The sequence below is a fragment of the Poecile atricapillus genome, chromosome 10, assembly GCF_030490865.1.
Source record: "Poecile atricapillus isolate bPoeAtr1 chromosome 10, bPoeAtr1.hap1, whole genome shotgun sequence".
NCBI lineage: Eukaryota > Metazoa > Chordata > Aves > Passeriformes > Paridae > Poecile > Poecile atricapillus.
The window spans coordinates 13,671,219-13,686,236 of record NC_081258.1 but is presented as its reverse complement, the minus strand read 5'-3'; the positions used below and the strand labels follow the sequence as shown (position 1 = coordinate 13,686,236).

The following is a 15,018-nucleotide window of genomic DNA, read 5'->3' as shown; positions in this document are numbered from 1 at the left end:
TCTGTAGTGTGATTTCTCATGTTTTCTTCTGGTGGGGATGTTTCAGAGATGGGCTGTTCTTTCCAGACTTCTGTTGCGCTCCCGACTTTTCCCGGCAGCTCCCTGAGGAGTGGACCCTGGCCAGCCACTGGATGGCACCTTCGCCTGCGGCAGCGCTGCAGAGTGACCTACTTGAGCCATGAAAGGCTGGTTTGTGCAGAGCAGCACAGGACCAGTGGCGGCCTCTTGGCTGGTTCTGCCTCCCTGGAAAGGGAGGTCATCTGAGGAGAGGCCTGATGGACTTTCCCAGTGCCAACATACGCTTCTGGTGGCTGTAAACAGCAGGAACCTTGGAAGAGCCGGCAGGAGCTGCTGCTGCGTGTGGGAGTCTCTGCCAACCCCCCCTCCCTCCTCGGGGCTGGGCAGGGACACACCGGGGGTGGCACAGGGGGGTCCTGGGTGCCTGGGTCACTTCGCCTGTGGCTCCATCCCCGGGTGGTCCCGTGGGCTTTGGGAGCGTTCCTGTGGTACGGGAGGGATGTCAGGGATGGTGCCCAGCGCTGTGCCCAGGGCCAGTGGCTCTCCAGGTGTCCCACCTGTGGTCACCGTGCCCAGTGCTGGCATGCACAGGAGCTGGGAACCTGGGATGAAGAAGAGTGCAGGAAAAAGCCAAACCGTGTTAAAAACCCCGACCCCCCCAAAAATCCAAACAAACCCTGAATCGCGTAAGCAGGGAGAAAACCTCAACTCTCTTGAAAAACCTTCCTCTATATACTAGGGGGAAAAACTTCAGTATTGTGGGATTTGTGATGTTGCCATAAATGAAGGACTCACCCTGGTGATTAGCTTTGCATTCCATAAAGAAATAAAAATATTTTGCTGCCTGGGCAAAAGGGAGGGGGACCTTTGCTCCCAGTGATGTTCTCTAGCACCAGAGAGCTTCCACACACCGCTTTCCTAAGATTTACACCCATTCCATACTTACACCAAACTGTAACTCCCTTCTCCACTACCAGCAGCAGCAAATCCCCCTAAAATGCGGTTTTTGCTATTTCTTGTTCCTCTCTGGAAAGAGGCAGGCAGGCGCGGGGGAAAGAAGGAGGCGTGGGAGGGAGAGCCCGGGGTACAGACAAACATTCTCTTTATTGAGCTACACATGAATTTTTCCATTAGTCAGAGAAAGAGATTGGCAGTGTGTAATATATCACAGAAACCTCACTGATTGGTAATAGAAAGGCTTAGAAAGACCTGGCGCTTTTTATATATATATATATAATATCTTTTTTTATGTTTCCTCTTTATTTATTCATTTTCTTTTGAACAGGTGTGACTGCTCTTCTTCAGCAAAGGTAACTCGTAAAAGTGAAACCGTGAAGACGTCTGGTTACTAATCAAAGTAGAAATGACAAGGGATTGGTCATGAAAACGGTGGCTTCAATGTAAACACTACATTCGATTTTTGTTGTTTTTTTATTATTTTTTTAATTATTTTTTTGTGGGTTTGTGTGTGTTTTTTAAAATTTTTAAATTATTTTCATTCTTGCTTTTTTTAAGTTTGTTTTTAAAATTTTTTTCCTTTTTTTTTTTTCCTTTTTTCTTATTTTGCAGCACAAACATCCCCACATGAGAGAGAAAACACCATTCACTAAAAGGGAGAGAGGACTGGGGCAAGAGAGGGGGAGAGAAAAGCAGCACAAAAAAGCATTCACTGGGAAGAGTTGAAAATAATAAAAACGAAACGAAAACAAAAAAATACTCTAAACAAAAAATAAAATAAAATAATATATATATATTTTTGTATAGCCCTCCCTGATGTCCCTGGTCAGCCCTGAGGGAGGGGTGAGGGGGACTCTGGTTGGGGGGGCCGAGCTGTGCTTTTGGATACGGACCTGGAGAGTGAGCAGTGACCAGGAGCAGGGAGTGTTAAACCAGGAGGGAAAAAATGGGAAAAACCCACCGGCTTGGGCTGGTGAGGGCTTTGGCCTGAATTGGTGTGGGAATTCAAAAATTCTGACCTAAACCCCCTGGAACCCTGCGAAGGGAGCAGGAGGAGGATGCCCCTGCTGCAGCCTTCCCCCTAAACTGTCAGGGTGGGAAATGGGAGAAGATCTGCTTGTTGTTTCCCTTTTAAGCTGTGACATGTGGCCGGGGGCAGTTTTCAATTTTTTCCCTTCTTAAAAAAAAAAAAAAAAAAAAAAGGGGGGGGGAAAAAGGAAAAAAGAAGAAAAGTGTTTTTGTTTCTGAAGGTGGCAGTGGGGCTGGGGACCGGCAGGGGCAGCGCAGCCTTGCCCATGCTGGAAAAGAAAAAAATTTAAGAAAGCCAACCCACAATAATGAATTATAATAGTCCTAATTAAAAAATGGCAGCCCATGATCAAATAACTGCTGGGAGGAGAAGCCCCTGCCCAGAGTGACCCCGGGCGCTGCCCTTTTCCCCTTTTCCCTGCCAGGTACCGGGGGAGTTGTTGGGATGGTGGGGCCGGGCAGAGCCCCCCTGGCCCCCGGGGTACCCCAAGCTGGGACACTGGGGACCGGAGGGAGGAGTCTGATGGGAGAAGGGGGTTCAAAAAAACAAACTAAAAAGGTGGGTGTGGATTTTTTTATATATATATATACGTATATATATAATTTTTCCTTATGCCTTTTTTTTTTTTTTACCAACTCGCATGATTATGATGACATTTTTTCTCTCCTTCAATCTGGTTTTTTCGTTTCTTTTTTTTTTTTTTTTTTTTTTTCTTCCCCGCGCGCGTGTGTGTCTGTGTGTCTGTGTGTGGTTGCTTTGGGGTTTGGTTGTTTTTTTTTTTGTTATTTTTTTTATGTTTCTTTTCTCTCCTGGCGCCGGGATCGCCACCCAAGCAGTCGCTGTGCGCCGGGGTCTCAGTACAAGCCGCAGCCCCGCAGGTTGTTGGCAATGATGATGTCGGTGACGGCGTCAAAAACCACCTGGATGTTGTTCGTGTCTGTGGCACACGTCATGTGGCAGTAAATCTCCTTGTTGGGGGAGCGGTTTTTGCTCTCGAATTGTGCTTGGATGTAGGCGGCCGCATCCTCGTAGGTGTTGGGACCTGCGGGCAGAGCGGGGGTCAGGGCTGGGGCCACACCCGGGCCCTGCTGCTCGCCAAGTGCGTGTGTTACAGCAGAAACACGCAAAACTATTTTCACCCACCTCCCCACCCTTCACCCCTTAGCAGGGTCCATTTTCCTCCCATCTCCCTCCTTTCCGCCCCCGTTACCCTTTTGCTCCCCCTCTGCCCCATTTTCCCCGAACACACATCACACCCAAGCCCTGAGGGCTCCTCCTTCCCCAGGTGTCGCTGCTTTGCCCTCTCCCGTTTCCCCCCAGGAAGGGCAGGATCCCCGAGGATCCCAGCCAGGCAGGGAGGCACGGCCAGGGGAGCTGCTGGCCACCCCAACATCACCCATGTACACTGGCTGTACCCTCCGGTGGGGCTGAGCCCCTCTGTGCCCCTCCTGGGCTGGGTGGGGGTCTCACCCCGGGCACTGCAGCGGTGCTGGCCCAGGAGCCGAGTGGGGACACCCGTGCTGGCTCCCTGACTGGGAGCTTTGCTTTGGGAAGGTGGGCTGGAGAGGCGCCAGATGTTTGAGCTGAAAAATGTGCATTATTGCATTAAGCTGCTTAGGGCAGCGAGAGAGGCTGCGCTGGCCCCTCGCGGGAAGCCACAAAGCTGAGTTACGCCCCTGAAATCGCCTTTGCGAGAGCTGCTATTATCTGGAGATTTATTTTCCTTTCCCAGCTTGCTGGTTCCCCTCGTTCCTGATGCGGTGGGTGGCTGAAGGAGAGGGAAGCTGGGCTGGTGCCACCGGGCTGTCCCTCTCCATGGGGTAGCCTGGCTGTGCCATGTGGGATAGTCTGGTTTGTTCCACCAGGTAGCTGTGAGAAAAGTGCTGGTGCCTTCAGCATGGAGAAGCCTGAATGCCCCTGGTGGAAACACTGGTGCACTTATGCCGTAGGGAAATGGGTCCCATCTTGCTGGGGGTCTCCCTTGTCCCTGGTGTTCGGCATCCAGGATGGATGTGCTCTGGGTGGAACAGTTCAGAGACATCTCAGTATCTGTAGGGGATGCTGGAGTCTGAATTTAAACTGCCTTTTTTCTTTCCCTTAGGGAATTCCAGAGTATCTACTCTTGCTCATCTTCTTGGTTATTTATCCTTTTCCCCAGGCCATGTAGGTTTCACTACAAAATGGGTGATTCTCTTGTGGTTCCACAGATTCCTGCTGTAAATGGGCTCTTGCCTCCCCTAGCCACACCCAGCGGAGGCACTCCGGGGAGGATGCAGCCTGGAGGACCATGAGTCTTAGCTCCTCTTGTAGGAGCTCCCCAGGAACCACCAGCAAATAGGATGTCTCCAGTGGTGGCCAGTCAGCTCCTGCCAAGTCTTCTTCTTTCCACAGCTCCCTGTGCCCAGGCTCATTTCAGCTCCTCTCCATTTGTCCTGACCCCCTCTCTGTGCCACCAGCTGCTCAGGCACCTTTGCCACAAGAACTGCCCCACGCAGGACACAGCCCCAGCCCATGAGTGGGTGCTGGAGCTGCATCACAGCTCATGAAGGTGCTTTTGCAGTGCTTTTGCACCCCCCAAAGGCGCCCTGTCCCCTCTGTCCCCCCAGCCCCGGCGGCGCAGGGTGGGTGTCACAGTGGCTGTGCCGTGTCAGCCCCAGGACCTACCTGTGTACTCAGGGAAGCAGATGGTCAGAGGTGACTTCTTGATCTTCTCAGCAAATAGGTCTTTCTTGTTGAGGAAGAGAATGATGGAGGTATCGATGAAGAATTTGTTGTTACAGATGGAGTCGAAGAGCATGAGAGATTCATGCATGCGGTTCTGCAAAGGGGAGCACAGAGGGAGGAGAGGAGAGAGAGGAAGGCAAAGACAGAGAGTTAGAGGAGAGGAGAACATTCTGTGAACTGAAACGGTTAGAAAGCCAAAAAAATAAAATCTCTATAATAAGATAGTGGTAAATTTGAGCTGGTTACAAAGGTGGAAGAAATGGGGTATTGTGCTGCTCTTGGGCTGGAGGCCAGGGCAGCTGTGGGGCTGCAGCTGATCCTCCCCCACATCTCTGTGGGGCCACTCTGCCAGGGAAGACACTTGAAACCTCAAGGAACTGCAGGAGAAAAGTAATTTGCTTCTCTCCTACCTCACCAAAGGAGTAGGGAAGAGGCCCTGTCCTTCTTTAGGGACTGGGTGCCCCTGAAGCATCCTTTGGAGAGCCCAAATAAAGGATGGACAGACAGCATCAGCCAGCAGCTCGGACACACTGGGCATGGGGACTGCGATGAAAGGGGCTTTGGCCATCACAACGTGATCCTATGGGCCTGCCTGGAAGGGTACTTGGCACTGAGTGGTGCCATTGTAGTGAAACCAGTGCCAAAGTATTGCCCAGAGGTTGGGGCAGGTCCAGTCCCTGGAAAAATCTTCAGCTCAGCTTTGAAAATACCTGTGGTGGCCGGGTTGCTCCTAAGAAATCCCAAGGAGGTAACCTGCATGGTGGTAACCAGTACAGGTGCTTCTGCCAGCCACTTCCCAGCTCTCCTGAGAGTTCTGGGCTTACAGGCTGCTCTAGGGAGACTTTAAGCTTGGAAAAGCTTTGGTAGGGCATAAAGGCTAATTTATAAAAGCTGTAGTTTTGTTCGTTTTTTTCCCCTTTTTTATTATTTTCCATTTACATGTGGACAAAACCCATAAACAATAATTTTTCCCCTATGCTACCAAAGTTTCTGAAGAAGTGGAGAGCAGACAGCAGAACAGAGGAGGTGAGGTTGTCCTGGGCCCCACTGGCTGCCACAGGGCCCCACAGAGCAGGGTGTCCCCATGCAGATGCATGCACTTAGTGTGAAGGTGCCACTGGACAGGACAGATCTGGCCCTCCAGAAAGCCATTCCCTGCTACCCACCGACAGCTTTGGGGGACATTTCAGGAATTCCCTGGACCCTTCCATTGTTTGTACCCACCTCATTTCTACTGGAACTTGCAAAACTTCTGGTGCAAAGCCAGGGCTTGGTGAAGTCTGAAGCTGCTGCCCCTCCCTGTAACCCCTGCTGGGGGCTGAGCCCCCCAGCTCTGGCTCGACTGCCTTGGGGACACAGCTGCTCTCAAAAGCCCTGTGGAAGTCTCATGGAAAGGTCTGTACATGGGAGGCTCTGCAGAGGGTGGGGAACCCTCCTGCTGCCAATGCCCCCCACAACGTCCCCCCACAGCCCCTTTTTTTGGAGGCGCAGCCAAGGGGGCTCTGGACTCACCGAAGATTCGCGAGAGCACATGTGTTTGCTAATGAAATGATGACCCAATTACACATTTTGGAGTTTTCCATGAATGTTTTATTAGTGAGTCATTTTATTAGCTCCACTTCAACGGTAGCTTTTGCATGCAAAATTTAGCAGCTGTCTGATTTCATCTTGAAAGGCTTTGCGATTGCACTGTCGGTTCCTTGACAAAGAGTAGCTGGGGATGCCAAGCAGGCGCTTTCCAAAGCCTTGGGACTTCAATTTGATCCTTATCTTGAAATGAAAAAAAAAGGCCTTATTCATAGGGAAACCAGAAACTGCCACAAAAGGATGTGGTTCTTCTTGACTTGTGGTTGCTGCAAAATTGCTGGGTCTTGGGATTTTCATGAAGAGTATCAGGATGGGCTTTTCTTTGTTGATCTCTGGTGTTGTCCTATATATGTATTATATTTAAATAAATAAGTGATGGTGTTGGTGGAAGAGCAGCTGAAATAAAGCTTCTGCCCAGGGAAATGAGAAATCCCATTCAGGCAAGATAGACCTGATGACTTCAGAGTCTTGAACACCCAGGCAGAATCTGAGCAGGATGGTGTCCTGGAGGAAGTTTTAAAAATCCCCACTATCAATACACAAAGTAAAATCCTTTCCCTCTCAGCCATTTGTTTTTCTCAAGACTGGCCTGTAGCTCTGGCTGATTCACAGGATGGGCCACGTGGAAATTCCTGTCTGAGGATGGGTCCAGCTGAAGCCACATCACTGGAAGTTGGTGAAGTCAATAGGAGCAATGGTTCATTTTCCTTTGCTGAGGTTTACATAAAATTTTCTCTTGGTTTCTTCAAATTCCTTGCTCCTATATTATGCCCCAAATAATGGAAGAGCTTTAGTTTAAACATAAAACAGCAAACTGGCTCAAGCATTGTTTTAAAGGGAGGGAGGGGTGCTCCATGTTTTCCATTACTGCAAGGAGGAGAACACACCATTACTGAACTGAACCAGCAATGGGTCTTCTGACTGTGCTCACACAAAGAGTCAGTGGAAAAGCAAAGCTTGTGACTTTGTAACTGATGTGGTGGAGGAGACAGTGGGGCAGCAAGGATGCTCTGCCCTGCTGCTGTCTCTGGTGAGCAAAGAAAAAAAAAATTCTGCCAAATACTTACATAAAATGAGGTATCTTTTGGTTATATCCTCTTCAAATTCCTTGTTTCCAGGAGGCTCTGGCAGACAGCTGGTGCTGTGTGTTGTGCAAGTGTTTGTGGAGCAGCCACAGGGTTAAATAACAAGTTTGAGAAGCTGGACGCACTCAAGGGAGACACAATAAAACCACTCTCACACTAGAAAAGAGCTGGCACTTTATTAACATTTTGTAACTAATAAATACATTACCAACAGCCAATAAATTATTACAATAACTAATGCTCTATTAAACCAATGGACAGTCACTCTTCGTACAAAATTACAGTTAATACAGTTTGGGCCATCAAACATGCAGGAGAAACGATTCAGTGGGGAACCAGCAAAAGGAAATTGGTGACGGCCTCCGGCGATCCTTTGGGAAATGTGACGGGGAGTGGGGAGCCCAGAGTCAGGGTGATGGTCACTCTTCCCTTGTTGAGCTGAACTGGGAAAAAGGAGGTGGGGGAATAGGGCTGAGGAGCACAAATTAGGGACTGGGCTAATTAACAAAGCCATGGCTGGTGCTTAAACAATCTTATCTGCTTACCCAGCACCACCAGGTTGGTCCAGCACTGGAAAAGCTGGTGACACTCAGGCACTACTGAAAATGGTGCTTTACCTGCCATGGTCTCTCCTCCCCACCTCAAGCAGTGGCTTTAGCCCTGGAGGTTTTCCTGCACTACACTCAGGACTGGGTCTTAATTTCCAAGACACTGGGTGGAAGAGGGCCTGGGGCAGTCAGCATCCAGCCAGCTCCCAGCCCCTCTACCTTTTCTCCTGGTTTCTCCTCCCTGTGCCTAGTGTCCACGAACAGAGCTGCCCTCTTGGGGAGATGGGGCTGCTTCTTAATTCCAGCTCCCCTTCCCTCTGCCTGCAGGCTGCCAGCTGGAGGCTTTGGTCCTCCTCTCACTAAGACATCGGTGTTTAAGGGCTGCACTTGCTTGTGTTTGCCCCTAAATAAAGATCTCACAGGCTGCTGGCTGGGGCACGAGGGGTCCTGTGCAAAGTCCTTTCCCATGGCCACATTCTCAGTATAACTAAATAGGTCACGTACCTATATCTGTCAGCATCAATTATCTCATGTCAGTGCTGGAGCTCAGAAATGACACGGTAACCTCAGGTCTCAGGGAGCCTCGGGGTGCGTTTGCCTGCTCTTTCCAGCAGGGAGGTAGAGGCAAGACTGCGCCTGCAATTTTGTGCCACTTGGTCTCTGCTTTCTCATGTGTGCACTGCGGATGCGAGTGAGTGATGGGTCTGGGTGCTCAGGGTGATGCTCAGTAACACCATTTCTACTGACCTTGATGTGTCCAGTGTCAGATCACTAACGAGTGTTTCAGTCTCCTTGGAAATGGTAGTGGAGTTTTTGGTGGTAAGCCTGAAGACAAACCATGAAAACACCCAAGCACACTCGAACTAAGCTTCTCTAATTGACTTGACAGATGGTCAGCCTTCTTCCCAGGAACTCAGCAACTCTCCCTGGCTCCAGGAGACTTTGTGACCACAAAAAGCTTGGGACATGTCACACAAACTAACAGTGCAGGGTTGGTCCCTTTCCCAGCACTGACTGCAAATCCCCCAGGGGCGATGTCTGCCTTGTTGAGCTGCACAGCGAGGCAGGGCGCACGGGGACCTTCTGGCAAAAGGACATCTTCTATGTCACATCCTGACCTCTCGGAGATTGCACTCCTGGACTGAGAACAAGGTCTGTTCCCTTGCAGGCAGGCACTGGGCTCATGCCACGATAGATTAAACCCACTAGATATGTTTTAATGGACATTAAAGACCGCCCTCATTAATACTTTTAGTGTCCTGTAAAACAAAATCACATCAATAGAGGAGGCACGGCAGGCTCCTCCAGAGGCTGCTCTCGCCTCCGTGGAGGGACAGGCTGGCTGGCCATCCAGGAAAGCTGGCTGAAGGCAAGCTAATTCCGGTACAAAACTCCTGAGAGAGCTGTGTCTGGCAGCGTTTCGGGGCAGGCTGTGCCCATGCAGGCGCGGCGGAGGGCAGGAGCGGGGATGCACAGGCAGGGCCAGATGGCCGCGCTGAGCGCTCCCGCTGTGCTGCCGCTCCGCCGGGCTCCTCCGGCCCCCTGTGAAAACCACACCGTGTGCGACTTCTAGATGCAAGATTAAAAACTGCCTGTGGCAGTCTGGGGCTGTATTTTAGCGTGCGCTTTCCCAGTGCCTGGTTATTGCTCGCTCTCCCAAGCAGCCCAGTTTATCCTCACAAGGAGCTCTGCAGCGCAGCCCGGCAGCACTGCGAGACTTTCCTTGCACGGGTGTCTCTATTTCATTGAAATTGTTGTTTAAATAAAGAAGCTATTTGCATTTTTGTGGTCTCATGGCTCCACAGCCGACCATTGACTATGGAGCAAGCCGACAGGGAGCTTCCCTCTTTCTTTCTGCTGCTGTCTGAAGCTCATCATGAGTTGCTAATGCTACTTTCAATGCTGACACCCCTTGGATGCTTCTGCTGCTGGAACAGTGACTGAGTCCTAAAAAGGGGTTTTTTGTTTTTGGTTTTTTTTTTTTTTGGTTTTTTTTTTTTTTTTTTTGCAAATTCCCATATTAGCTTTGAAAGGCAGCAGGATGTATACATAGCCATTTCAATTTTGTGCTTTCAAAATCTATGCTCCGTGCCCTGCTAGGATTTTTGCTATGTGGAGACTGCAAATGAAACACAACTCTGGATCTCCAAGGGATTCAGAGCATGGCAATTGCAAAGCACAAAGAGCTGCTAAGAAAACGGTTTTGAAAGCAGCTGATGTATTTTGAGGTACTTTTTAGGCAACTGCTGCAAGAATTGCTGGTGTTTAGGAAAAGCATGGGGCAAAAGATTGCCTGTGGAAGGCACGTCTGTCAGAAAGGGCTTCAGAGGATGCAGCAGCCAGCAGTGAGTAATAATTTGGCAGGTGTTCTGGAGACACAAATCTATGTGTGGCCATCAAGTGGGAGAAGTAGTAATGTTTAACACTGGAAGCATTTCATCTTCCAAAAGCTGTTTCCAGCATTTGTCAGTGAATCCTCATGACACTTGTGTGAGGGAGGGAATGTCAGCAGCAGCAGCTGAGATGAAGCTTTGGACACACAATATGCCAAAGAAAATGAAAGAAGAGGCTCTGTGTGGCAACATTTCCTCTGCTTTTTCTCCCTTTTCTCCCCATGGGGCACCAGCTGTTGATGGTCACCAACGTGCCAGGGATCTGCTGGAGATGCAGAGGGGCTTGGACCTCCCAGCTGGCAAAGCTGGGAATGGGTTACCTGAATCAAGCCTGGAGAGTGGTAAAAGCACACTGAGCCAGCACTGGCCACTTGACTGCATTTGGCAGTTCAGAGTTAATTTAAATTGTCTTTACCAAAGTATTTCTGTCTGCTTTATGCTGGGAGCTCATGAAGCCTTGGTGTGGTGCTGTCTTCCCTGGGAACAGCTTCTGTTAATTATTTGCTTAGATAAAACATCATTCACAGCAAGAGGTGGGAACAGAAAATCTCCAAAACTCCAGTGCTTCTGATCAAATTCTTCTTACAGAGTTTAATGAAAGACCTGCATCCCTGCCAGCACCAGCCATCATCACTCTGGGTCCAGTGGTTACACACATTACATACCAAAAGTAACCAATGTGTGTTTTTTCTGCCCTGGGTTTGACACAACATCCATGTGGATGCTGGGTGTTTCTGCTGGGGCTCAGACAGATGTGTGGGTGGGCTGTGACATGAGGAGCAGACAGGAGCTCCTGGTTTTGATGGCCAGCTCTTTGCAGGAGCCGATGTCATTGGAGACATTTTAAGGCTGAGATGGTGAAGAGAATGGTGGGTGCTGGCTTGTGCCACAGCAGAGAGGCAGGGAGTTGTGTTATTGCTGTCAGTGCCCAGCAGAACAGCAGCAGGTCCTTACTGTACAATAGTAAATGCATCATTTAATGCTCTCTAGGGGTTACTGACAGTTACCAGCCATGCTGGGCTGTAGCAGGCTGGATGGGTGAGACTCCTCGTTTTCCTCTGCAGGCCTTCCCAGCACTATCCTGGCAGAGCACAGTCCCTTATGGGGACTCTCCTCTGGATCCCAGGTGCCCTTTTCTTCCCATCCTCTCTGCTGCCTCAATCTGCCTCGTCTCCCTTCTTCTGCAGCTTCTCTCCCAAAACGTTCCCTAAGCCTCTCCCACTGTCCTCACCCTTCTGTGCCACCATATGTGTTCCTGTCACTGCCTCCTGCACACTCACCTGGCCCCTCCCCTCTGGGCTGCTCTCACACCATCTCTCCTAAATGGACACAGTGAGAAGAGATATTGTCTCTCTCAACCACAGCCCTGAGGAGACCTCCTGAGACCTGAAAGCCACTCCTAGATCAGGCTCCCAAGAGAGGACAGTTGAACTTCTGGCCACCCTGCAAAGATTCATGTTTTTCAAGATAATTGACTTCTAAGAGAGGCAGAGAAGAGGCAGGGATCAACGCTGCCCACCTGCCCCCAGGTGAGGTGGGCCCTGAGTGGGACCTCAGAGGTGGTTGTCTCACACAGACAACAAACAAGCTTTTGGAGTGGACTTCTAAGAGCCCCTCCATGTCCACAGAGGTGACACCCCACCTCTCACATTCCCTTCTGCCTTCAACTCAGCAGCACCCAGAGTTCTTGGTGGTGGCCACATGTACCTCAGCCACCTGCATTTGTCCTCTGAGCCCCCAGTTTTGCTGTGCTGGGTACTACCCTCACCCTTCCCACTCCTTTCCCCTGCCCTTCTGTCTTCCTTTCCTTGCACTTTTCCTTCCTACTCCATCACTTGACTCAAATCAGCTCTCTGGGCTCTCCCTTGCTATTGTTAACCATCCATTTCAGTACAGATACTGGTAAAGAGGTGCTGACTGGAGACACCAGCCCTGGAGCCGTCTCTCTGGGATACTCAGACAGGAGATGACACAGGAAAGCCACTGGCTTGTGCTCAGCCAAGGAGGCTCAGAGCACAAGGCTGGACATCTCAAGGGGTTTAGATGCCCAAGGGGTGATGAAAGGCCACAAGGCTCTTGCACACTTTGCTGCTACCCAAGCATGGGGAGGTTTTCCAAAGCACCTCTCCCCATCTCAGGGACTTGAAGGTCAGATTCTGCCTACAAGAAGCTGGGCTAAATATTTTTCATGCACCCCAGCATTTCAAGGCTGAAGTTTGGAAAGTGATGCCATGTGTGTGCACGGGCATCGCCTCTGCTGAATCACTAAGGGTGGGAGGTGCTGTGGGAAAGGTCCTCAGGCTGGATTCCTTGTCAGGATGCCACCGAGTGTGGAGTCTCCATCAGGACACCATTTCTGGGGCATCTTCACTGCCTACACTCCAGGGGTCCCAGCCCAGTGCCTCCATGGCCCCCATGGAAGTGTCTCAGAAATGGGTTACAGCAACCACTAGATAAATTTTACCATTAATTTTGAAAAACTTGAGTTGAAACTGCTACCAGTAATGAATGCTTTTAGACAAGACTTAGTAGGCTTTGTTACTCAGACACCAGCAGAACTCGATATGGCTGTTTTACTTGTTCAAATAGCTGTCTGGAAAAAAGGAGAAGGTACAAATACAAGCTATGGTGGCTGCATTCAACACCTCCAGCTTTGGGGTCAGAACTGGAGCTGTAAAGTACCCTCAAAAGATCAGGTTGTATTTAGCACTTCTCAAAGGAATAGTGTTTCTAAGAAGGCAAATAACCAGAAGAATGAACAATATCCCTTAATTTTCAAGGCAAAAAAAAAAGTTTTGGTTTCAAACTACACTGTTACTGACCAGTATTTTAAGGCTTTGATTTTTTTCTCTCTTTAAAACTGAAGTATTTTTGTCTTTTGGCAGTTGAAATGCACTTTGTGGGAAATGCGTTAGCTCCCTGCACAACACTGTGAGTTGGAACGGAGGAGTAGAACGGGGCAGCAAGGGAATGAACCAAAAATGAACCAAAATAAAATAAAATAGGTCTGGGGAAAGCAGAACTTGCTGCAGAGTTTTCTGGGACAGGAGGAGGGAATTATGTATTTCTTCCTTGTCATCTTCTGAGGAGGAAAAAAACAAGGAAAGGGAGGACCTGTCCGCGGGACCGGAGGATACTCCGGGCGGGTGCCAGGAGAGGAGGGTGCTTTAGTAGAGTCCACATCCCCGCAGGTTGTTGGCGATGATGACATCCGTGACAGCGTCGAAGACGAACTGGATGTTGTTGGTGTCAGTGGCGCAGGTGATGTGAGTGTAGATCTCCTTGTTGGAGGACTTGTTCTTGCTCTCGTACTGAGTCTGGATGTACGCCACCGCCTCCGTGAAAGCGTTGGGGCCTGCAGGAGAGCCGAGGGGAAAGGAAAAAGAGTGGGTTAAAGCAACCCTGCAACTTGGAATCCGCAGGGTGCCTGCAAACACCCCGTTGTGGGGATGTGGGGAGCTTGTGCAGGCTGCTGCAGCCCAGGTGCCCTCTCTCCATCTCAGGGATGGGCACCGTTTCCAGCTGGGATTGCTGCCAGGCAGGAGATGCCCCTGACTGTCAGCTCAGCTGTATTTTTATTCTGAACTGCTGTTTATAGTCTATAGAGATGACATGGATGAGGGAGCTGAGCGTTAAACAGGCTGTGATGGAAGAAATTCCACATCATGGTGACAAAAAAGAGAAGAAATCTGCCAGAAATACAGTAAGTGCTTGAGTGCTTGACCTAGGGAAAAGGCTTAGCTTTTTTCCTTTTCTTAGATTTTTATTTTTTTTTTAATTAAAGCTTCAGTTTTTGATGGAAGAGTTAACATGAATTGAGGGCAGTATTGGTAGCTGTGCCCTCCTTTCCCTAAATCATTAAGAGAAAGGGACATAAAAAGATCCAACCTCTGTTACAGGGCAAAATGGGCTTTTCCCAAAAAAACCCCAAAACCCAACAAAAAGGCTGATAGAGAATGTCCCTTTTTTTAGGAATTAGGATTGCAGTATTTTCTGCTACAGCCAAGACTAAAAATCACACTGTGAGGTGTTTCTTGTTTTGATTTATAGAGACATCTTTGCCAAACCTCATTAACCCTCAAATTTAGTGTTCAAAAAGCTTAGGAGGAGTCATGCAAATGAATAGATCCTTTCTCTTCTGGCCAGCTCCAACCCTGCTCACACACACAGCTCCACTTGGGCACCTCCTTAAGGCTGATGAAGGCTCTGGCTGGCCTGGAGTGCAGCTCCCAGCACTGCCAGGCACTGCCTGACCCCCAAAAGGCTCCACAACAGTAACACTGCTACTGCTTTTGGGTCCCTTTCTCTCCATGATGCTTTACTGATGGGAAATGCTGTTATTTGCTAGAGAGAAGCTTACTGGGGCTGGAGATGTGCTTGGTGGAAGGCAGATGCTCTGGGAAATCTCACTTGCACACACATGCACTGCTAGTTGAATACACAAGTTCACGAAGACCATGGGACTTGAGAATAAGCGTGAAGTAAGAGAAGCAAAGTTTTTTCTGGGAGCAGATTCTTGCATGAAGAGCTGTGTAAAGAATCAGTTCCACATGCTGAGCACAGCCAGGAGGGTATTTTATGAACAGGAAGTTGGTTGTTCAAAGGCATGAGGATTTAGATGCTTGATTCTGTCTACAAGAGCAGGGAATCACTAATGCCAGCTTGGTTTAAATCAA

General features: G+C 49.5%; 1 protein-coding gene across 2 annotated transcripts in view; it reads right to left on the bottom strand.

Annotated features, from left to right (window-relative positions):
* Positions 1–1,103: 1,103 nt before the first annotated feature.
* The window catches only part of GNAO1 (G protein subunit alpha o1), a 140,251-nt gene continuing 126,336 nt past the window's right edge, over positions 1,104–15,018 (bottom strand). The window contains exons 7-8 of one of the 2 annotated variants that reach the window (XM_058845554.1): positions 4,670–4,823; positions 1,104–3,047 (exon numbers count right to left, since the gene is read on the bottom strand). In XM_058845554.1, coding sequence (XP_058701537.1) covers positions 2,860–3,047; positions 4,670–4,823 — 342 coding nt within the window. In that variant the 3' untranslated portion in view covers positions 1,104–2,859. Of the gene's footprint in view, positions 3,048–4,669; positions 4,824–7,558; positions 13,698–15,018 lie in introns of those variants that run through there. The other variant, XM_058845553.1, reaches the window with a different exon arrangement.